This window comes from Enoplosus armatus, chromosome 24 (assembly GCF_043641665.1).
Source record: "Enoplosus armatus isolate fEnoArm2 chromosome 24, fEnoArm2.hap1, whole genome shotgun sequence".
NCBI classification, from domain to species: Eukaryota; Metazoa; Chordata; class Actinopteri; order Centrarchiformes; family Enoplosidae; genus Enoplosus; species Enoplosus armatus.
Window position 1 is genome coordinate 347941 of NC_092203.1, and position 23702 is coordinate 371642.

Here is a 23702-nt window from a genome sequence, read left to right on the forward strand (position 1 = left end):
GACATTAGAAATCCAACATACAGAAAATGGGATTGTTAAATGTACTGTGATTTATTATTGAAGAGGAAATGTGGATAATAAAACTGAAAGGATATTCGTTACAGTCAACATTTACAAATACTACACTTCATGCCTCTCGTCTTTGCATCTGCCCGGGAGCAGTCAGCAGCATCCTTTACACAGTGGTGGAGAGGTGTGACGGGGTACCAGATATCAGGTTCTTCCTCCTTTTAAACCCAAGGATGTGCCGGGTAGGGTTTCCGTTCCTGGGATTCGCTGCTTAACATCTGTGGAAGGGCTTCAGTCTCACAAAGTTGAGCTGCTGCTGCTGCTGTTGTTAGCTGGGACCTTGCTCTTCTTCCTGCCTCATCCTCTTCCTCAGCTGCTCGCCAATGTCAGCCAGAGGGTTCATTTTGGCAGACAGTGTCTTTACTGCGTTGCTAAACCGGCTGGTCTCCGTTTCCCTACCGTAAAGGCAAAACACACATATGTTGAGATTTTTAGAGGAGAGAGTAATTTCACCGCTAATTGTGCAGGATGTTGACAGAACCATACAGCAAAGAAGGGAGAACATATGAAAAGCTAACTTACAGGAGTTTGCGCTTCTGTGACTGTTTCATCTGACTGAAGTCTGTTGGCTCAGGCCTCTTCACCGGCCTGAAGGGAGGAGACAGGACATAGACACGGACATTTTCACATGCGGGACTATAACATAATAATAGGACATTTCACGGGAATTCAAGCTACAGTTTAATGATGAGCTGTAGCTCAAGTTTTTCATGTTTATGACAGTAAGTGTGTTGGTCATGGTCACGTTCGAGCATAGGGTGATTCATAAGTGTACTATAAGGTACAAGAATACCTATGCCAAAGACTGATGATTGACTTTGTGGTGGTGTTATCAGATCTGCGGCCATATATCTTGGACACCTGGATGAAGAGGGGAGCACAGCTGACAACTGATCACCACCTGGTAGTGAGTTGGATGAGATGGTGGGGGAGGCTGCAGGACAGTCCTAATAAACCTAACGTGTAGTGAGGGTGAACTGGGAACACCTGGCTGAGGTCTTTAACTCCCACCTATGTAACAATTTGTCATGCACGCGTGCTTCGGTGATCCCCAAAGCAAAAACTGGGGTGGTGGTGGAGTTGTGTAGTAAAACTACACAAAGAGAAGAGTCTTAGTCTTCCGTACAGTGTTGATTATAAGTGGTTCACTATTGGAATTTCAAAATTAAATTCAGTCAATCCCAAATATTACTTAAATTGGATCTAAAATTAAGAAAAAACAAAGTCCATGTTTAATATAAAACTCCACTTTATCTCAAAATAATGAAAGAATAAAATGTTATAAAAAATATTCTTTTATAATCACAAATGTATCTATCAAAAGTAGAGTGTCTGCACACTGGATTATATGTTATTACACTGGCCATCTTGGAGTCTGGTATCCAGTTTATATAGTATATGCACCCATACATCACACGAGCCTGTCAACATGCTGCAGTGAGGAATAAACCAGGAAGTCTGTTCATTTGATGGATCCGTGATGAAACACTGCCAAAAGACTAAAATGTGTGACACCAAGTTGCAGCTCATCATTCAGTTTACTACACTTTTTATCTAAATAATATTTGTTGATTAAACATCTGACATGTGCTACTAACAGTCAACAGATGGAGGCTCGTCAGTCAGTCTGCTGATACTGACGGCGTCACTGCTGCTGAAGTATGTGTTTAACTCAGACACACTGTATGTGTGCAGAGTCACTCTTATCAAGGGCAAAAGAAATGGGAGAATTATGGAGCACTGCACTTTGAAGTCGACAACAACTGTCATGTTGACACTTGATGCCCAGAGCGGGCACCTTGGCACTTACACTTTGTTTTTCCTGCTCTTGCGGCGGGCGGTGGGGGCTGTGGCGGCGGGGGCGATCAGCTGAGAGAGCTCCGGCAGGGCGTCGGCCAGCGGCCTCATGTCTCCCACCACGGGCGTGGCCTGCCTCTGGGCCTCGGCCGCCTGCTGCTCCTTGGCCTGTTTGATGGAGCTGATCTCTGAGAGGAGCCAAAGAACAGAGAGATGGGGGAGGGGCGGGGGTTACATCCAAGCTAAACAATACAATGAGAATGTATTGTGAAGAATGTGAAGCAAGAGTGAAAGTCAGTGAAGGGTAAGAGGTCTCCATCTGGTGCACAGTCTGATGCTAGTATTTTGCTAAGGCCGTGTTCATATACAGCTAATAAAAAACAGCTTTCATCTGACAGTGTATACACACACACACACACACAAATATTACAATGTCATTTCTGGTATAATGATATATATTTTAATCAACACTGATCTACAGCATGCAGAGCTCATGGAATGTCCATAGTCTGAGGGCAGCAGCCTGACAAAGAAAGGAATGGTAATGTCAGAAAAAAAAAAAAAAAAAAAAATCACGAAACAATTGGGCAAAAAAACAAAACGGAAAATAAAATGGAATCCATCAGATCTAAATCATGTTTGTTTTGGCGGAACATAACTAGTTCCACTGTTGTTTTTTTGTCATCTTCTAAGAATGTAGAAGACTCTCTCATTCACAAATGTTTTCTTATTTTTTCTCTTTCATTTGTTCAGAAGCGCTGGTGGGTCCTGGTAGAATAATCATAGACTAATCATATAGTGTAACCTCAACGTCCTCCGTTTTATTCTGTTCCATGTCTTATCTCTCTTTCTGCCTGCTTGTTTGGTTCAGTTTTTAATATGTTTCGATAGAGGTTTAAACACAACTACGTTGGGATGGGGTTTATGAGTTTGGTGAGCCACTGAGAAAACAAATGAGTGACGTCTCAAAAATCTTAAAAGTAAAATCCATAAGCAAACAGACAACACTAAGAGCCATGCTAGCGACTGATGTGTCATAAATGACGACCCATTCATTCCACACATGCTGCAAAACCTCTGCAGGCTCGCTCGCTACTTGGTACTTTGAGCGAAATGCTAACAATAGCATGCTAACATGGTCACAATGACGATGTTAGCATGCTGATAGTTTAGCAGGTGTACTGTTTACCATTTTCGCCATCTTAGTTTAGCGTGTTAGTAGAGGCTGATGCCATTAGTTGTGCAGGAATTTAGTCACAGGCCGAAAGTATTGCACACGTGAAAATGTTGACCTGATGGCGGCGCTAGAGGAAAAGTCAGAGGATCACCAAAGTTACTACAATTCATCCTGAGGGGAACATGAAGGTCTGCGCCAAATTTCATGACAATCCATCCCATAGTTGTTGAGAGATTTCAGTCTGGACCAAAGTGAAGGACCGAGCACCCGAGTTTCCATCAGAAAAGAAACTAGTCATAAAAAAACGAATAAGAGAAAACCCCCCCGCTGTATATGATAAATCCAATATGCGCAGACATTAGGGATCGGGACATTCATTTCCAAAAGCCCGAGAGGGATGAGTGCAGCGGATTCTGGATTGAACAGACACATGCGCTACACTACATCCTACTGCATATATCAGCCATCAAGCGATTTCAAAACCCACGTGACATCTGTGCTGGGCAGCATGTCACCTCCGAGTGCCAAATATAGTGACTTGTCAGACTCACTGTCCCATCACCCTAAGATCAAGTAAATCACTGGGCTGTTTTGTATTACGCTACATCAAATCCTTTGGAAATGTGATGAAAAATGCTGAGAGGTACCAACTGTTAGAAATTTTTACCGTATATCTGGTACTTTCCTAACATCAGCGGTGCTCTATTTGTTATTTTATGGCCTTGAACTCACCACAAACCATAATAAGAATCTGTGTGTATCAAATTAGTACATTTTGTTCCCTGCAACGAACATTTTGGAAATCAAACATTGATGAATCTTGATTTCTTCTTACTTTGTTTGTACGCCCAAGTTGAGATCACATGTGTGCGTATGAATGATTCATGGATGAGGCCCGATGTATGGTAAAACTTTTTATGGTAAAGTCAGCCTGAAAGGTTAGGTACGGAAGGAACCACGAGGTCTTGTGTAACCGATGTCATGAACATGCAGACTGTAATGCATATGCACATAAGGACAGTATGTCTGGTGCCTTTTCACCTGCGCCCGAGGGATTTGGTGGGACTAAAAAGCAGCGAAAAACATGACTACTGTGCAAATGATTTACATTCACAAGCCTCAACCCTCAAATACTGGTCAAACTCTGCCGTCCCTACACTGGCCCGGGATCTGAAGAAAGCTCATATTTCGTTCTAATTTTCTTTTAATTCCTGAAAACTGTCGGCCATGGAGACGCTCTTGGGTTTCAGCGGGATTGAGTCGCACAGCCATTAGCACCTAATTATACGCCTGAACAGGATACGCGTTGTGTTACCCAGGAATTGATTGGCTCAGCAGAAGGGTACGGTTTCAGGGCCTGATCACAATTATGGGAGATGATGGCGGCAGTGATGATGTTGGGGAGCGGAGTTATGATTACAGAGAGACCTAAAGATGGACCTTCAGCCAAAAAGGCCAAAATTCAGTGAGTCCCTTATTGGCTAGGAAAACATTCAATAGCTGTCATAAAACATCTATAGTAAGTATTACCACTGACAATCAAGACTGCCACTTCATAAAGCAGGTAAAAGTCATTTTCCTTTTAAGCTCTACTGTTTTAGATAAAGATTTAACAATATTTTGAAAATGTGCAACCTAGTTTAATGGGCATAGCAGAGGTGATTTGGGATCTCTGTGTGAAGCCTGTACAATCAGAGAGACTCTCATAACTTTGAACTTTTTCATTTACCACATTTTTAACTTGCCAACAACAGAATAATTACGAAAACCTTTATGAAAATCTGCTCACAAAAAACACACAAATTCAAAGCGATGCCAGGCGCTGGCGATGAGAAAAATACAGAATGACACTGTGGTCAGGGCTGAAATAGACTTGAAGCTTTCAATCGGTGAAACAATTATTTTCAGCCTGGTGATAGGTTACTCTGTTTGTTCCATGAAGCCGACAACAACTCGGCCCTCGGCTTTTTCAGGAACATGGCTAAAAGGAAGATTCAAAGGTCGGCTTCTCCACCACCCTAACCTTTCAAGGGTCATTTAACCAAGTCATGAATACTGTCCCCATTTGACACAACTCTCTGCACCAGTTCGGACACTTGCTCCCCAAGCGTAGTCAGCTATCCTTGAATGCTGTTCAGGCTGACTTGGATTACGTCATTTGTCAAAATGGGCGAGCATTTTAGATTTGATCTGCTGTACGGCATCCGAAACAGTTTCAAGAGAGACCTTGTGCTGGTCCAGTGTGGGACGTCCCCTCCAAGACATGGCCAGACTACAACTCCAAATGACAAAACTGAGACAAAACCCCCAAAACGCGCCTGTGCAAAATATATAGCAGAAATTCTAATGTATGCAGACGAAGCATGCAACACACATTCGCGCGACAGCTGCCATCTTTAAGCACGCAACAATTGTGAAAATGTCACCACACTTAACCCCTTAATGTGGTGTTTGTTGAGGTTGATCCGGCTCTTTCCATTATTCCTGTTTGTGTTCACACAATCACAGATATCGGTGCTCAATTTCTCCACTAGTCACTCACAGTGCTAGGTAATCCATCGACCCATTATTTGAACGTTTTCCTCTATTTGCTGCCAACCACCTGATACTCACGGGAAGACATGGGAAGTCTCACCACAACGTGGTCCCAACTGCCAAACAAACTGTATCACATTTAGGGCCTTTACTGGGGGGGGGCAAGTTACAGGCGGCAATGGCTAACATGCTAGTCCACAATGTTACACAGTCCACAATTAATATCATGTAATATGATAAAGTGTACATCATGTCCAACACTCTGCTCAATGTTGTACATTACTACTAAAGTGCTGAGTGTTGATAGGAACTCACTGTTGAGCCATCTCTCCCTCCTCTCCTTCATCTTCTCTTTCTTTGGCTTGGTTTTCTTCTCTTCTGGGCCTGTGAAAACACACACACACACACACACACACACACACACACACACACACAGAGTTACGTGACAGCACACATCAAACCCGGCTGGGCTCTACTCAGCAGACGGAGAAGCCTACTAATTAAACATGAAGAGAGGCAAATTCATAAATGTGTTAAAGATACATCAAAGGTGGCGAGGGAATGACTTGGCTGCAAGCTACAGCAAGCCCCCCCCCCCCCCCCCCCCCCCCGAGAGGAGCAGAGCCGAATGAAGTGATCACAACAGTCGGAGCTCTGTTTAACACACACAGCTGTGGCGTCCTTTTCTTACAAATGTCAAATCCTGATGGCAAGTGAGAAAAACCTAGTAAGAGGAACAGGTGCTCCTCACAAGATTTCTGACAGAGGACTCAAAAGAATAATCAGAAGAGTTGTCCAAGAACCAAGGACCACTCTTGGAGAGCTTCAGAAAGACCTGGAATTAGCAGGTACAGTTGTTTCAAAGAAAACAATAAGTAATGCACTCAACCGCCATGGCCTCTATGCACGCTCACCACGCAAGACACCATTGCTGAAGAAAAAGCATGTTGAAGCTCGATTTAAGTTTGCTGCACAACATTTGAAGCCTATGAAAAACCAGGGAAATATAGTCTGGTTAGATGAGAGCAAAATTGGATGCCTTTGGATGTCATAGCACACACCATGTTTGGAGGAGAAATGGCACTGCACATTACCCTAAAAACACCATACCAACAGTGAAGTTTGGAGGTGGGAACATCATGGTGTGGGGCTGTTTTTCAGCATATGGTACTGGCAGACTTCATATAATTGAAGGAAGGATGAATGGAGAAATGTACAGAGGCATTCTTGATAAGAGTCTGCTGCCATCTACCAGGATGCTGAAGATGAAACGAGGGTGGACATTTCAGCAAGACAATGATCCCAAACACACAGCCAAGGAAACTCTCAATTGGTTTCAGAGAAAGAAAATAAAGCTGCTAGAATGGCCCAGTCAATCACCCCACTTGAATCCAATTGAAAATCTATGGAAAGAACTGAAGATCAGAGTCAGATCAGATCAGAGAAGATTTGAAGACAGTTTGTGTGGAAGAATGGGCAAAAATCACACCTGAGCAATGCATGCGACCAGTTCCTTCATATAGGAGGCATCTTGAAGCTGTCATTACCAACAAAGACTTTTCTACTAAGTATTAAATAAATTTCAGCAAGCGTGTTCAATACTTATTCCCTGTGTCATTCCACTTTATTACACATAACTTAATTTATGGACTTATTTGTTTTGATTTCTTTGTATGTGTGGATTACTTGGGTTGTTACCGACATCTGGTGAAAATGTCATGTCAATAGCCCCATCAGAAATGTATTTACTGAGAAAAATGTTATATATATATATACATACATACATACATACAACAAGAAATCTTGCAGCCTGCTCGGCCCGTCCTCAAGGCACCTCAGGCACTTCGGGAACCACTGGTGTAACTTCAGAAGAAAGATAGCATCAGTTGCAAAAGAAAAAAATAACCCAACATGAGTCCTATCTACTTTCCCCCTTTTGTGGGAAGAACATCCCGGGCTGGGAGGGATTTATTTATTTATTTTTTAATCAGCAAAGCCACCTTGAGGTTCCCTATAGTCAGGACATCCTCGGGGGGGCAGAGAGGCGGGGGTGGCACAGATTCACTCTGAGAATGTGTGTGTGTGTGTGTGTGTGTGTGTGTGAGTGTGTGAGAGAGAGAGAGAGAGAGAGAGAGAGAGAGAGAGAGAGAGAGAGAGGCTTTTCCATGATCAACCCATGATAGTGTCTTCTCTGCCTGTATACTCACTTCCTGTCTTCTCCCTTGTTTGGGCCCCCTTAGTTAAGTGACAGAAACGGGGAAATGCAGCGGTACACAACTGGTTGAACTGGGCAGCTTTTACATTTGAAAACCCATTGGCGGGGGGGGCTCCTCCAGCTACACAGGAAGTGATGGTTTTTATCTTCCTAGTTGGGAACAGGAGGTTGTTCAGATTACTGTGCTGGGAGGCAGAGGATGTTTTATGTGAAAAGTTGCATGGGTAATAATTAGTATTAGAATGAGAATGAGAAATGGGTCACACACACACAACAACAACGGTTGCTAGTGGATGAATGTGTCAATAAAATAAAGACAAAAGTAAAAATAAAGTGAAGATGACTTACATTATCACATCTCATCTAATTAGACTCCATATTTAAGTGTAAAAAGTTACTGGTTACTAGTTAATACACAGAACGGCTTAAAATAAGGTCAATTCTCAAATAAAAGCCAGTTTTCAAATAATGATGATGTTCAGTTGTACAGCACTAATTCCATTAGTACAATAAGAGAGTCCTGAGTCTCTATTCTAACAGAAATACTGGTTTCATTCTCTAATTCATTCCAATCCTTCTACTTGATGTGTGTTAAGCTGCTGTCAATGGTACTCAAGACTTTCTGCAGATGTTTCAAATTAAAAGACTATCAGGAGAGTGAAAGGTTATGTCCTATGAGCTGTTGGGTGGATTTACCTGCTTTGAAACATGAAAGTGAAATGTACATTATACTAAGGCTTCAAACTAAAAAACATGAGGGCATGAATAAGGTTTCCAACCCCCACCATCATGAAACAAAACACAGACGATGAACTCCAGCCATCGGCCCCACGTGTGTGTGAACAGGGGGAGGATCGATGGGCCCTTCCCTGAATGAAGCACAGTATTGCAGTGGTGTATTATAGAGGCCTGAAGGCAATGACTTTGTAATTAACAATGCAGCAAAGACCTTGAGCACCATTTCTTCGAATGGCCTGAGGGTGAGAGCAGACAACAGAATTAAGATGATATATTGCTTTGCTGATATATAAGGGGGCAATATTGGTCTTTTGTTAGATTACATATTGGCAAATCAGTGTCACCTCTAAATATTATATGTAATTATAGATTGATCAATATTATTGAGTTTTATGCATGAAAAGTCACAAAATCTACCAAAAAAAAAAAAGGTACAAATATAAGTGAATGGCTTTAAACATCAGCCTGCATAAACTATTCCCATTTATCTGGTATTTTTCTATCTACTCCAGAAAACCTTGGTGACATTTGGTGTGACATTTACTGCAAGAAAAAACCTTCTCTGCTCAAAATATCCCAAAATGATGTAACATTAGCTATGTCTGTATGTTATCCATATACAAAAAAACCCCCATCAAAGTGGACCCAGAATTGGGGGCACCTTGAAAACAAATATCAGTTTTGGGTACTTTATAGTTAAGTATCTTAAATCCTTATTCAAAGTGAAATGTAAACTAAACGTTGCAATGTCGTGCCTGGCCCGTTTCTATCTATTGATTGGCGTCCGCTCCAGGTCTATGGAGTTCAAAGTGCGGAGGCAACAGATAGGCCGCATGTCATTTCGATGACCACAGCACGGTGTGATGTGTCCTGCCCTGCCCTGTCCCAGCAGCAGCAACAGCAGCACTACTGCATGCTGGCCTATTGATCCCATTTAGCCCAACCACAGACACGAGGAGCGCTGCAGCAGTTGAAATATTGTCTGTATCATCTGTAGTCTGCAGCCTTTATTTCACTCCCTCGTAAGCGAGAAATGGACTGTGGGTTTTTGGTCTAATGTGCCATGAAAACTACATCATCATCTTTAATTTCTTAATAGATTATTTCACTGAACATTTTCTAAGGGCTATCTGTGGGCCTGCTTGAATACCATTTACATACTAGACACACAATAGTGCCCACAATTGCACCATAATGCATCACATTGCAAACACATTATAATTATTATAATAAATGTACAATATAATACACCGTTCACTGCGTAGTTGATGACATAAAACTTCTGGAATCTTCAGGTTTTGTTGAATTACAGAAGAGATAAGTTGATTTGGCTCCTAACTGCCAGTTGTGCTTGTGTGCTATGGTTTGCATAATACACATATATTAATGTGGACAGTGTATCTATTTGTCGGTTAGTGAGTAGCTCCCTTATTCACAATATACATCGACTTGTAGGACAACAATGTCCATCAACACCAGATTAAGAAATTACAGATTTAAGACTCTTGTTGTTGGCATTTTTAAGTGTCCATTACTTCGTATTTTACAGTGTAACTGCAATACATGCTTGATTAGACTGAAAACAACACATTAAAAGGTTAAGGCTGGCAATGTGTTAGCCCATTGGTTCCTACTGAAGACGTTAACAGCTCACAAATACATAGTTTCAATTTTAAGAAAAGCTCAATCATTTCCTCAAACAGCTGCTCACTGTAGTTTTTAAATCAAACAAACTGGTGGAAAATAGTGCCTTTGTTGGGGACTATTTTCAGCGGTGGATGAATCCACATTTGGTGCTCGAGTGAGTATTTGGGGCAGCAGGACGGTGTATATGAGATTGAGTCAAAATAAACTACAGCGTGTGTGTTCTTGGTAATGAAGGAACATGTCCCCCAGTGCGGGATGTTCAATCACAGGACGAGCACAACTCCTCGACAAGATTCAAGATAAATAACTTTTTTCTTGTTTTTTTGTAGTTTGATGCATCATTGCTATCAGTTAAGACAACATTACTCATCAGCTAATGACACAGGTTTTAAAAAGACCCTCAAAACATGTTTTCTCAATCAGCTTCAAACTACGTGTTGGGGGGTGTTGGTGGGGTTCTACATGAACACACAATTAGCTGTCAAAGCTGGAACACTTTTGTTTATTTCACAAGACTTTCTGTCTTTCTGTGGGTGGGGCTCAATTGGACAAAGGTGATGTCACATACCTCTATGCACCAATCAGGATTAGAGCCCGACCGATACTGTATTTTTGGGGCCAGTGCCGATACCATTATTAGGGAGTAAAAAAAATTCAGATATCGGTATTCTTTATACAGAATATACACATAATTATATACTTGAACTGGAACCAAACTAGTTTGCATTTCATGTTCTATTCTATATTCTATTCTAAATAGCTTAATCTTAATTAATTAATTAATTAATCTTTATATTTAAAAAAACCTCTCTACTAAAATTCTCTACTCTATCAAGCTAGCTATGAGAGTCATGCCACAGCTTTCGTTATGAACCATCATTTTAATGGATTTAACTGCAATCAGAAGCGTATTTTCTTGCTTATCAAAACATTTCATCTTTAGCAATATTTCACTGTCAATGTACAACGATAGCGACCATTAACTCATGGTCCGCTGCTGCCTTCTCGAGATGAACAGCGCCTCGGCTATGAATGATCAGGGGAAACTTTCAACTTTTTTTCCGGTGGACTTTAAAATTGAAATTTTATAAATGTATCGACTGGAATTATTTGGTTTGGAGTCCTGAACAAATCAGTTTGGTGTGAATACATTAACGTTACCATCACACTCCTATTAATGTTATAATGTATATGCAGAATAGGCTAAGATGCTCACGCATTATATTCGACTCAACTGACAAGGTATGCAAATGTTACTTTTGTGTTTTTAATGTTTCTATTCAGAACATGGTGCTTTATGTTGATAATTGTCATTTTTGTGCTGGTTTACAGTTTTAACCATTAGTGAGGTGGCTGTTACATTTCTTGACTCCAGCTGTAGTTTTCATGCATGTTTAAATTTTTGTGCCTGGAGTGCATTCAATTCCTGGACAAACTATGTAATGGCACCATTTCTAAGTTACCCCAAAGAATTATATTATGGAATAATAAGATTTTCATATCGGCACAAATCGGAAAGCATATACGCTGATACGTATATATTTGTGATAGGCCAATTATATCGGCTCGGATCAGGATGTTGTGCTCACCGACGGCTGTTGCAGAAAGTGATATCTGATGAGGCTGATGGGAATGCCATTAGCTTTGCATGCGTGTGGTCGTAAAAGTACTGGACAAATTAAGATGTTGACCTGATAAAGTCACCACCAAAGTTATCACACTCATCCTCTGGGAACCATGACTGTCTATTCAAAATGTCATAGAAATCCATCCTATAGTTGTTCAGATAGCATGAATAAAAACAAAAATGAACACTCAGAGGCGAAGTGAGTTTTGTCATCGCATCCTCAGCTTTTAGACCCATGTTTGCTAAGAGCTAAATTTTCCTTCAATGACCTCCAACTTTCAAGGTTGAAAAAATATATTGAATCAAAATCCAAACACCGAGTTGTATTTGGCATGTGAAATGTGTACATATCCCGTCCGCTGGTGTGTCAGTGGATGCTGTTCAGACAGGCACATTATCTACACACTGTCTACACACTCTGGAGATCCTGGCAGGCCTTTATCTGCTGCCACGGCGCTAAACAACAGAAGTGTTTTTGCTGCTGTTTGCACTAAGAGAACAGGCAAAGATAGGCATCTGCTGCTGACTACAAATGCGGGTAGAGGTGGAGAAATCTAATCTGCCATGAGTGGGTGGGGGTATCTTTTGTGTTTGTGGAGGGGGTTGGGGGTGGGGAGGGTGCTTTACCACCACTCCGCTCCCATTGGGAGCATCGTCTTCCCGCTGTTAGATGAAATGGATAGCTGTGATTACGGCTGGCTGGAGGCTACCCCCTTGCCTACTCAGCCCACATCCACCCAGACTGTACATTGTGCTCAGACTCCTCACCTTCCTGCACCTTCTGGGCTGGACTGACAGCTTGGATCCAAGGGGTGGAGGGGGACCAGAAGGTGTTTTGGAACACTGAGACTGAAAAGGTTGGTAGATGGCAGAGGAGTGAGTAGTATAGAAGAACTGAGTCTACATGTTTTGTGCATTCATTTATACTGGACATTCCCCCCAAGTTTGTTGTTTGCTTTCAGTGGAATTTCCTCGTGTGTAATGTCTCGGCTCGTCTTGCTGCCTACAGCTGGAAACGGGGTGCAACCATGTTGAATCTTACGTCCGTTGTCCGGTTCTCGCGACACTCACGCTCCTCTTTCATTTTGAAAGAGCAACGTCCAAAGGGGAAATTCCAACACTCGACCAACCAATTGTGTAACTTCGTCACTTAGTCAGGGGGAGACTTCGTTTTCCAGCCAAAAAGACGGGGGGTATCAGAAGATCCAAATGTAGCTTCCAAAATCTGGAAAGACATTCTTGAACTGTTTGTTCTGTTGGTGCTGATACACTTGAGCTCCAACATATGCAGTAATTCAAGAATAATCCATCACTTTGGACCCCACAGTAAGGACCCATGTCTTTGACAATGAAATATGACTGCAGAGTTGTTTCCCAATGAGGCGTGAATGTCATGACTTTTCTGTTTCAGGGAGGTGTGAAGCCATACTGCTGCTAGCCAATAACAAGCCTTCGGTCTGCCTATGTGTCCTTACGGTCAAATGAGCACATTAGGCAGTGCAAACAACACAGCCAACATGACTGTTCCTTTAGAAAGGTTCTTTGTAGCACCGTGCTCAAATGACGTGTGCTCCTTGACTGATTCAGAATTCAGGATTCATTTAATATGCATACAATGTGGAATGTCAATTCCAAAGCAATATTGAAATAACTGTTTAATAACCACTCTGGGTTGTTTATTTTGGTTTGACAAGTTTTTCAACTCTAAACATATCCACCATCCTGACCAAAGGACCCCCTGTAGAACTATTTGGTCTCTCACCCAGAAACCATTTTCATCCTTACAGCATCACTGAGTTTCACATACAGATAACTATTACTTCCATTGCATGCTCTGATGCTCTGACGCATGCAGTTGCGTTAAAACGATGCGAGTAAACATGACAGCTCTGCACGGGCAAATTGGCCTTTCAGCCTTGTACAAAATGGAAGAAAAATAGCAGACGGGTAAAAAACTAAATGAGGAGAAACACTGAGAACATGGGAATGATGACAGGTAAAATGACATAATCTTAAAAGTTGAAATGATGTCGATTTTTCAATTGATGAACATGCAGGAAAGGAGAAGGGGGGGGGGGGGGGGGTCACGAGACGAGAGGAGGAGAAAGATGGAGGGTAGAGGAAGAGAGGATGAGAGGAGGGAAGTGGGCAGACGGGCGGGCTTTAGGGAGCTGACCTCAGAATAAAGAGGAGCCGGGGTCTTCCCTCCAGGGTCTGGTAGTGATACGATACCTCTAATTAGACTGCAGACAGAGCGCTTTGGGCTGTCTGATCAACTTCCACAGTCAGGACTTTTACACTATAGGCTCGTGACAACACACGTAATGGCTTTTTATGATGATCTCTGAGAACATCATATCACACACACTGATTATATAGGCTTAGTTTTGATCAGGACTATACTGGCTGTCTATGAGAAACTGGATTCTACATGAATACGCAATGATGGAAGGTATTGTTATGTAATGATTAACTTTAACCTGCCGAGCTTCAAGTCCAGCTGTCCTCGTATTAGAAGACCCGAGACAATTACAGATGCATATATACAAAATATATCAACAGTAGAGCTCCCAACAAAGTGTCATCAGAGCAGTGCTGTGACGGAAAGGAAGCGGGAATGGTCTGACTGGAAGTCAAAGAGGTGCTGCACACTTAAATGTGTTTTTTGAGCCATCTACTGTTTTAAATCAGCCAATGCTGACAGAGTCGACCAGTTGGGACTGATCTGTCATGAAATGTATCCAAAAAAAAAGGATGGTAATGCCCTCTAATCAGTGTTAGTGTCCCCCATAGTATATAAAGATGGACAGCACGTCTCCACTTCCAAAGCCAAAACATCCCAGATACGGCCGCTGCCATCATTGGGACGTCATCCCCAGCTCCCCCCGTCCACATGTGGTGAGTGTCCTTGAGCAAGATACTGCTCCCGAGGTTGCTCCCGATGGAGGCCAGCACCTTGCATGGCAGCTCCACCGCCATCGGTGTGTGAATGTGTGTGTGTGTGAATGGGTGAAAAGCGCTATATAAGTGAAGACCATTTACCATTTAATAAACTGGGCTGAACCTGTCGTCTCAATTCAAGTGAGTCAACATGTTACAGATGGAAATCTAGCAAATTTGTTGTATAACTACTAATGCAGTCACTACAGTATGCATATGCTAATCGTCATGTCATTTTATATGACGATATTAATATGTATTGTGATATAGAAAATTCCATTAAAAAATATCTCTTTTTGGCTTATCCAACGAATACTGACAAATCAAGGTCACATCGATGCCAAAATCAATTACCATTGACATTTAAAGTCCTGTTCATTGACTCACTGCACTGCCCACATTGACCTAATAAAGCCAGCGATATTATATGTTGACACACTTATACTGTCTTTATGTATATACAGTATTGTCTTATTGTCCAACTCTGGTGTACTAATGCTTTGATTGACTGGACATTGATCAGTGTTAAAATTCAGAATAACTGATGCCAAACTAATTGAAGAAACTAGATAAATGTTACTCAAATAAAACTCAAAAGCGGACATGTTTGGTCCATCATGCTGCCCAGTCTCCACACAGATATCCGAGTTGTGAAGGCTGCGAAGTGCTACATTTGGGCAAAAGGTGGCCGCATTTCTCTGCTCCATTTAGAGGATTCTTTGAAATGAGACTAGGACCAAAGTGTACCACAGCACAAGTATCAAAAGTTGGCACTGAATGCGCATTCAGTTTGTTTACTTTTTCTTTGAATTTTGACTGATCTAAATCCAACTTTTCCAACCTGAGACTATATTTTATTTTATTTATTTTTTTATTTTTGTATTTAACTCTGATGCACTGAACAGTTTGGCCTGAGTTAATAAGAAAGAAAAGGTATTGCTTTGGTATCTGTGCCAATCAGGACCACATTTTCAAACAACACCCAGCCCTCTATGATACAGCCCTTGCTGACTTACATATTCAGTCAAGAAATTCAGACTTCTGAAAATCCAGCCCTTGTATCTAGGCCTGCACAGACATCAGCTGCTGCTGCTGTGGCTGCAGTGGGAGTGTGCTGGAATCCAGATGCAGGAGTCCAGATGCAGTCAGTCAGGGAGCAACGTTGGACTCTAGCGCCCAGCAAGCAGTGGGCTTTGGAAGGGATTACCTTTTGGATGTGAAGTTGGAAATGTCCACATAGTAAGACTACGATGAATCGGAATCATTAACAAATGAATGACATTAAATCGATGATATATAACAAACCATCTATCTAACCGCAAGAGTAACAACAGATTTAAAAATGAAAAGCCAGTGTTGAACATAGCTGATGAAAGTACTAAAGTAAAAAATAAAAAGCATACAGTAAGAAGAAGTTAATGATAGTACAGCAAACATCAAAGCATGCCCCTCTCTCTCCCCCCCATCCCCTCTTTCAAAAGCCTGGTCAGCTCCACATTTGGCGCGGCAGGGATTTTCCATTGAACAGCTCGCCATCATGCCTCTCGCTTTGCTTTGTTGGACGTTAGTCCGTTATGGTGTATGTCGAGAGCTCTGAGGCATTCGTTAGCTACCTGGAAGGGGGGGGGGGTCAGGTATATGGGTGGCACATACTGATACACACACGCGCATCCACGCAAATTCACATTGTTTTATGGTTTTCGCTATGTGAGCTTGGGTAGTGAGGTTTTGTTTCCATTTTTAGTTTCTTTTAGGAAGTTAGTAGATCTTACTTTAAGGTTATATTTGTTTGTTAGATTTGAACAGCACCCACAGGCACTTTTATCCTTTGTAACTTGCCTAAATGAATTATTTTATTTTATTTTTATTTTACCAAATACATCTGGTTTTATGTCACTAGCGAGCTGGAACGTCCAATAAAGCAGCAGATTTGACTCCTATACTTCCCAAATGTAAAATTTTAAACGTAATTTCCTCTGTTGTAAAGGTCAGTCAGCAGTGATAAGTCAGGTGCAGCGGATATGTACATAAATTTACCTTATCTCCTACCATACTGATGTACAGTACGGTATCTGAACAGGGACGCCTTGAAATACATGCAATTTTCAGCTTCTGCTCCATTTTACCGGCACGATGAGTGCAGTCCTAGTGAATAATGACCAACGCAATTGGACGATTTAGTACATGAAAATCCACAAATCCTTAGTAAATATCCCCTTTGAGTTTCAATGGGCAGCGCCAGGATGTGTTTCAAGGTTCAGTTCACAATGAGAAGCGTCCCTTTGCTTCTCTAGTCTTTGGGTCCGTGCCAATTCCCTTTATTGCATTCACACTCACTTGTGTCTTTTCCTTGCGTCTTAGTCCCTCTCACTAAAGATGCGAGGAGAGAGGACTTGAGGAGACACGTCCTATTGTGCATGTTTTTTTGTTTTTTTTATTGTTTTCATTTTTTTTTCATATTTTACTGTCAATTTTATATTTTATATTTATGCTTCTTGACTTGCGGCACCTGCTTTCATCTTTCTTTATATTTTCTACTTGCTATGTTTATTGTTATGCACCATTGTACCAAGGCAAACATCCACCAAAAACATGCATTATTCTGTGTTTATACTGTGAACGGGTGAAAGTCCGAGTTGAAGAGGAGTCGAACTACAGTGGACTGCTCAGACACCGAATGCACATGATCCGCTCTACAGAAAATGAATGCGACGTCATGGAGGAAAACGGGTTTTATAACTGTGAAGCTAAAGACGTTCAAGGGTCCAATTGCTGGAACACTGGAAACCTATCGTATGTTTAATATAGAGTAAAAGCTCAGTCAGCAATGACGGATCAGTCTAGCGGTGGCTCAACTTGAGCTGAAACTCAACTCACAGAGATTTGAAGCTTGGTGCTCTATTACAGTCAACATCATGTTGTGATAACGATTAAATGGAAATGAATCCGCAACAATTTAAATTACTGATTAATATTTATACGCATTTATTAAGAAAATGGCCCATTTCTTTCTTCTTCTAATTTTTATATCATAAAAATGGAACATGGGCTTACGTCACCTTGCTTGCTTGGTCCTTTTTCCATCACTGTATTACATTCTATAGACTAAACAAACAATCGAACATTTCAACACATGATTAACAGATAATTGATAACGATACACAGAATGGAAATAGAACAGAAATCATTGCTGTTTAAACTAATCACATCCTGTTGTTTTAGTTACCAGGAGCTCATAAGAGAGAGGATATTGCAACACGAGTGTCCTTAAACTGAGACAGTACCAGCCTCAGTGTCTTCCAGCTGAAGCAAGGGAACACTGATGCAGCTAAACCTTGATTTCATGCATGAGCTAAATTTACACTGCGCCCGGTCTATAAATAGCAGCGGGCCGTTGTCTGGCGAGGCTTCCTGCAGCACAGCGTGCTTAGCAACTAGGCCCACATCCATCACTCTCTTCTTCAGACACATCCCCAGCCACAGAGAGATGCTACCACTGCCCTCCATCCCCTTTGATGAGCTTTTTTTTATCTATTTTTTTTTGTTTTGTTTTGTTACTCAACAGCTCTGCTCAGATTTCTGTGCCAGCCTTTTTAAGCTGCTGTTCCAAAGCTGAAAGGACATGTTCCAACAGCCTTAATTAGTGCCACAGAAACTCCCCCAAAAAACCTTTACTGTTGTCTGCTGTGGTGCTGCTGCAGCATGAGGGCGGCTATAGAAGCCTCATACACCATCTAGTGGCCAGAGAGGGCAATGCTACAACACAGTGTGCAACACTTCACTGTGTCAAATTCCACACCACACGTTCTTTGTAAGCACATTTTCCCTATGTAGTGTGAATACATATATACATATACTGTATATTGCATAATTTCCTGGGAGCACAACATAATGAATTAATCTCTTTATTTTGTGTGGAATGACAAAATAGAATATACTGACATTGGTTTACACACTGTATACAATTAGCATGTAGCATGGAACTTGGGAACTTTGATGGGTTGCCTCTTCAACAGCAGCTCCCGACCTTTGACCCACTGCACAGCTAATATAACACTCCTGCATGATCTTTTTTTTTTTTTTTTTTTTAAATACACTATTAAAAGGTATTACAATAACACACAATATGTTAACAATGTATGAGTGACTTTCACTCTTTTATTTAATTTAATTTAGAAAAAAACCTCAGTCTACTACATCCAACTAAACAAATATCGCAAAAGTACAAGGTTATCCACTCATGACCAATCAGGGCTGGGGGTGCCATAATGACATTACCTATGGGGTGGTTTAAAAAAGTTTTTGCCATAGAATATTGAACTGTCAGTTACCAAAAGTGTGTCACCTGCTACACACTCGTCGAGTAAAACTGACCAAATAAGGTTAAGGTTCAGTTTCTATTTAGTTTCACTTTTTGCCTACCTTCCTCTCTTCTCTCTCCTATTTATTGAAGCTTTTCTTTGTATTTTGGGAGGAGCGAGACAGAGACCATGGATGATTTGTGAACCAGTCATGTGCTACCCTGTGTAAATAACTGCCCTTGCAGCGTGCATACTGATGGGGTATGAAAGGGGAAATAGTTTCTGGCAAATCATCATATAATAATAATAATAATTCCTTTCTTAACTTCTTTAGTACTTGTTCGATCAAATATGTCCTGTATTCAGTTTTGCCAATTTTAGACCATTTCATTTTAGCAAAGTTCTTGTAAGGCCACTTGTGTTTACACATTTTTTTTTGGCATCTTTTGTTGTATGAAAAAAAGTTTTACCGAAAAACAAGTTTACATTCCTTAAAGTAAGGCATCAAAAAAGAAATGTGTTTCTGTGCTGGTGCTAAACCTCGGGTCTAAGGTCATACTGCTACAGATTATTTCCATGATCTTTGGCTTTGGTTTCTTGGTCGGGGTTTACTCTGACTACTGTGGGACACTTGTCTAACCTTTCTAATCAACACAAACCATTTAAATTCGTAGCTCTGACAAATAAGCCTTTATTACTTAATTGGAGGGACACGGCAAAATGTTGGTAACTCGTTGGCTAATCCTACTAACAGAACGCTCAGCAAGGTGACATTTAAACGTGGACTCGCTATGGGTGTGATTTTAACGGTACTACTACTCTTACCGATGCTGCGATCGATCCAGAGTGAGCGCTGTCCATGGGTGATTATGCCGCAAGTGTTGGTTGTTTCGTCAACACCCAACAACCAAAGGCTTTATACTACATCAGTTGACATTTAGAAGTCAAGTGACGTAGTATAAAGCCTACGTCACTTGACTTCTAAACGTCAAATGACGTAGTATAAAGCCTTTGGTTGTTTTCTAAGACATGGTTAATGTTGTGAAACGGTCGCAGTTCAGTCGGGTTCCACCCCATTCCCCCCGTTGGGGATTGGTTCCTCGCGCACTAAGAGAAGACCCTTTAAGTTCAAGGGGTAGAAGCAACCTGCCAGGTTGCCGAGGAGCTTGTCTTTGCTCTGGGTCTGGATCTTTTTAGGGCTGCACGATTATGGCCAAAATGATAATCACGATTATTTTCATCAATATTGAGATCACTTCACTTTCACTTCCATGTTGTGCTAAATTCCTGCCAATGTACAAAGCTTTGCATCAGAATAAGACTGGACCTTATTCTCAGTGCATCTCCTGGAAGCAAATTATAAATAATATTGTACCAAAACCTTTTACAGTGACAAGCTAAACAGCGTCGCTGTTATGGATGTCTGAGTTGATGCTGGACAAGGACCGGGATTCAGTGAAGTGACGTTAGCGACGTTATATTCACGCTTTCATCGCACTGCAGTGTGTGGTGTTTTGCACTCTTTACATACGATTTGTTCTTGCTTACACTTCCAAACAATGGATGGTGATCTGTTTCAAGGGACTAGCTCATCGCTTTCTGCTCCACACACTTCGTTTTCGTCTTGCCCTTCTGCTCTCTATTGTATTTTACTCTTTTATTCTAGACTGCAGCCGCAACCTCCAGCGGATGTTTCTTTGAGCGGAGCACGCATTTTATACGTCAATAACGCAGTCGATCATGTTCATTTATTTTGTGGGAAGCCAAAATCGTGATCAAGATTAATATTTCGATTAATTGTGCAGCCTTAGATTTTTTGCAGATTACCCTTTGCTACTCGAGGCACCATGAGGCATCTGACCTCCCGACATAAGGAGGTCAGCCAGTGGCAGGCCCAGGTGTCTCAGACTATTGGACAGGCGGACCGCAATATCATTGCCCTAGAACAAGTGAAAAGCACTGCTGAGAGCTTTCTTGAGGAGGAACTTTTGTATGGCCAGCTAATGAGAGTGTGCGGAGGTTAAAGACAATCTGAGCACAGCTGTCACAAGACCCCTGTACCCTGTACCCTGAAGAAGGAGATACGTTTGACCAATGAGATCACATAACTGCTCCAGAGCCAGATCTGCATCTTACTGGACAAACTGAGCTCTCTGAAAGAGATCCACACTCAGCTGCTAACAGACTATTGGGACTGGTGGGGCCATCAATCTCACCAACAAAAGGTATAACTCATGACAACTCCCCCAGCTTCCAGCTCCTAGTTTGTGAATATAAGCCCAGCTATGTGAGCACGGGAGTCCTGTGGCAAGGACATAAAGCTGACTGCTGATAACCTGGATAAAAAAATCTTCTTCCTTCAGGGGAAGAATGCCCAAGAGCGTCAGCACCGGAACCCTAATCTTGCATAGCCAGAGCTATTACCACACTTAACATAATGCAATTTCACATAAACATTACAAGTAATAAGAAGTGTCTATCTGTCCCCCTAAAACAGTCAACACAATTGCAAGGCTATAGGCAAGCATAAGTCATAATGAGGTGAGGGAGGAACTGATCTCAATCTAAATAACTTCCAGCAAGTCTTACCTTTCTTAGCAGGTGGGGGAACATGTGGAGGTTCCTCGAACTTCAGAGTTTGTACCAGGGCCTCTGGAGTTATTTTAGTGCCAGCAAAGATCCCAGTGGGGAAGGAGCTCTCTGCCAGAGCCTGTGAGGTTTTAGAATATAAGCAAATAAGTACAAGTCCATCAAAGCAATCTCCCACCAGCAATCTTTCACGCTCAAACTAGTTATTTCAGTTACATTCTACATTCTGATTTTTAGATCTGATTCACTACGTTCCCTAAAAGGGAATGAGGCTCTCATTTTTACTGAGTTAAATAACCGCTACTTCTCCTGAAATAACCGTGGCCATTCATAAAATGTCTGAACGTGTTTTACTAGATGTATATTTGTGTTGGCCGGTACGACACTATCGTTGACGTACATTCAATACCATATGTCACCGTTATCCATTGCAACCGTTCTCATAACAGACCTGTTTGACATTTTTCGAGGCGTCGTTCTTGTTGTTTTCCAGAAGTGGAGGACTTATTGTGTGCGGTCCCGAGGCAGGAGGCTTCTCTAAACTGTGAGACAGCACAAAGCCGGGGGGCTGCGTGAGGCTGCCCGGCCTGTCTAGCTTGACTGCCTCCTGATGAATCTTCTGACGGACATGTTTTATCTTCCCAACCATGTTGATGTGGCCAGGCGAACTTTATAATGAACTAAATCTAAGGTGTTCCACACAAACAGGCGTATTGCTGCTCCCCGATGTCGACAGCGTGTTGCGTTGTCAAGACGGCTCTACTGCCACCGGAAGTTGATCTGTTTTGCCTTCAAATTTAAGCTAAATGACACATTTCTCTTATTTGCCCCTTTTGGCTAATTTTTTGACTTTAGCAACCGTCGTGATTTTCATATAAGCAGTCACGAGAGAAGTCACCCCTCTTTGTTGTTTAGTGTCATCCTCTACTGACTCTTTTTAGGTCCGACGTGTATGGCATCTTATGCAGGTTACATGGCTAATATTAGCTAGCTAGCAGAGAAATATGAAATTAGGCGGAAAGGTGCTTCGCAATTTACTTTAAGCATTTACTGTCCCATTCATGTGCTTAACAAAGTTTCAGTTTGGAACTTTGTATTTCCTAAATACCTGTGTAGAAGACATTCATAGCCTAATAAAGGTTTTAGTCTGAAAGTAAATACCAGAAGTACGCGTTTCTACTCGGATAACTTGACATTGTTGACATGACAAGCGTGACTGGTGTCCCGGGTTAGTGGGTCGGTGGAAAACAGAGCAGGAAGACAGTTCCGCATGCTATTAGTCCAACTAATTCGCTTTATTTTGCTATTGCTTTTAAAAAGTTTAATAACATGGTCAAATCAGTGTCGGACATTAAGCTGCATAAGATAGGCATGTCTGAAAAAAGTCTGTGATGCACCTGAATTTCCTCAAAATATACATTTATTTAAGTGATATGGTTCGAAAACAATGTTGAAACAGATTTCTGTGCTTTTCCACCCAAGTTGGCATAAAGAGTATGAAGCAAATACATGAGGAGAACGAGGTGACTGAAGCTCTACACAAGGGTCGCACAAGAACATCAACCCAATATTTGTGCTGTGTCAATCAATGTAATAGCCAGGACTGCAACCCCTGAGTGAACAGTATTTAGCATTTGTTTTGGTACACGATGGTGTGTTGTAAAATCGTTATCCTCAATGGATCCAGGCTTGTACTGTACAGCCACCCATATATGTCACACAAGGTTAAATACACATTTGAGATTCAAATTTAAAAAATGTGCTATGAACCTGAAATACAAAGAGTTTAGTTTAAAGACATTTGAGAGGTTATAAACTGAGCGTGGAATGGTCAGATATTTGGTTAGTTAATGCATGCCTGCAAATGTTGAGACCGAAGGGCATGATTACACTGCATGCTAGTGTAATAAGTGATAGCACATTGTTCCCGTCCCATTAGACTGTATATTTGCACTGACACTTGTAAGTAGTATTTTCCCTGTGTAGTGTTGCATGCAACAGGATAATAGTACTTCATCTTGCCCTGGAGCGCATTAACTCTTCCTAGCCTTCTGGTCATGTAAGCAT

At 41.6% G+C, this 23702-nt stretch overlaps 1 protein-coding gene across 1 annotated transcript; it reads right to left on the reverse strand.

The window, feature by feature from the left end:
- Positions 1–47: 47 nt before the first annotated feature.
- On the reverse strand, positions 48–22366 carry slx9 (SLX9 ribosome biogenesis factor). Its single transcript, XM_070930778.1, has 6 exons — positions 22087–22366; positions 21636–21756; positions 5894–5962; positions 1880–2054; positions 592–657; positions 48–464 (listed from the first exon to the last, which is right to left on the reverse strand). Exons 1-6 carry the CDS (start codon positions 22282–22284, stop codon positions 338–340), a joined length of 756 nt encoding a protein of 251 aa, XP_070786879.1. The 5' UTR covers positions 22285–22366; the 3' UTR covers positions 48–337.
- Positions 22367–23702: the final 1336 nt, after the last annotated feature.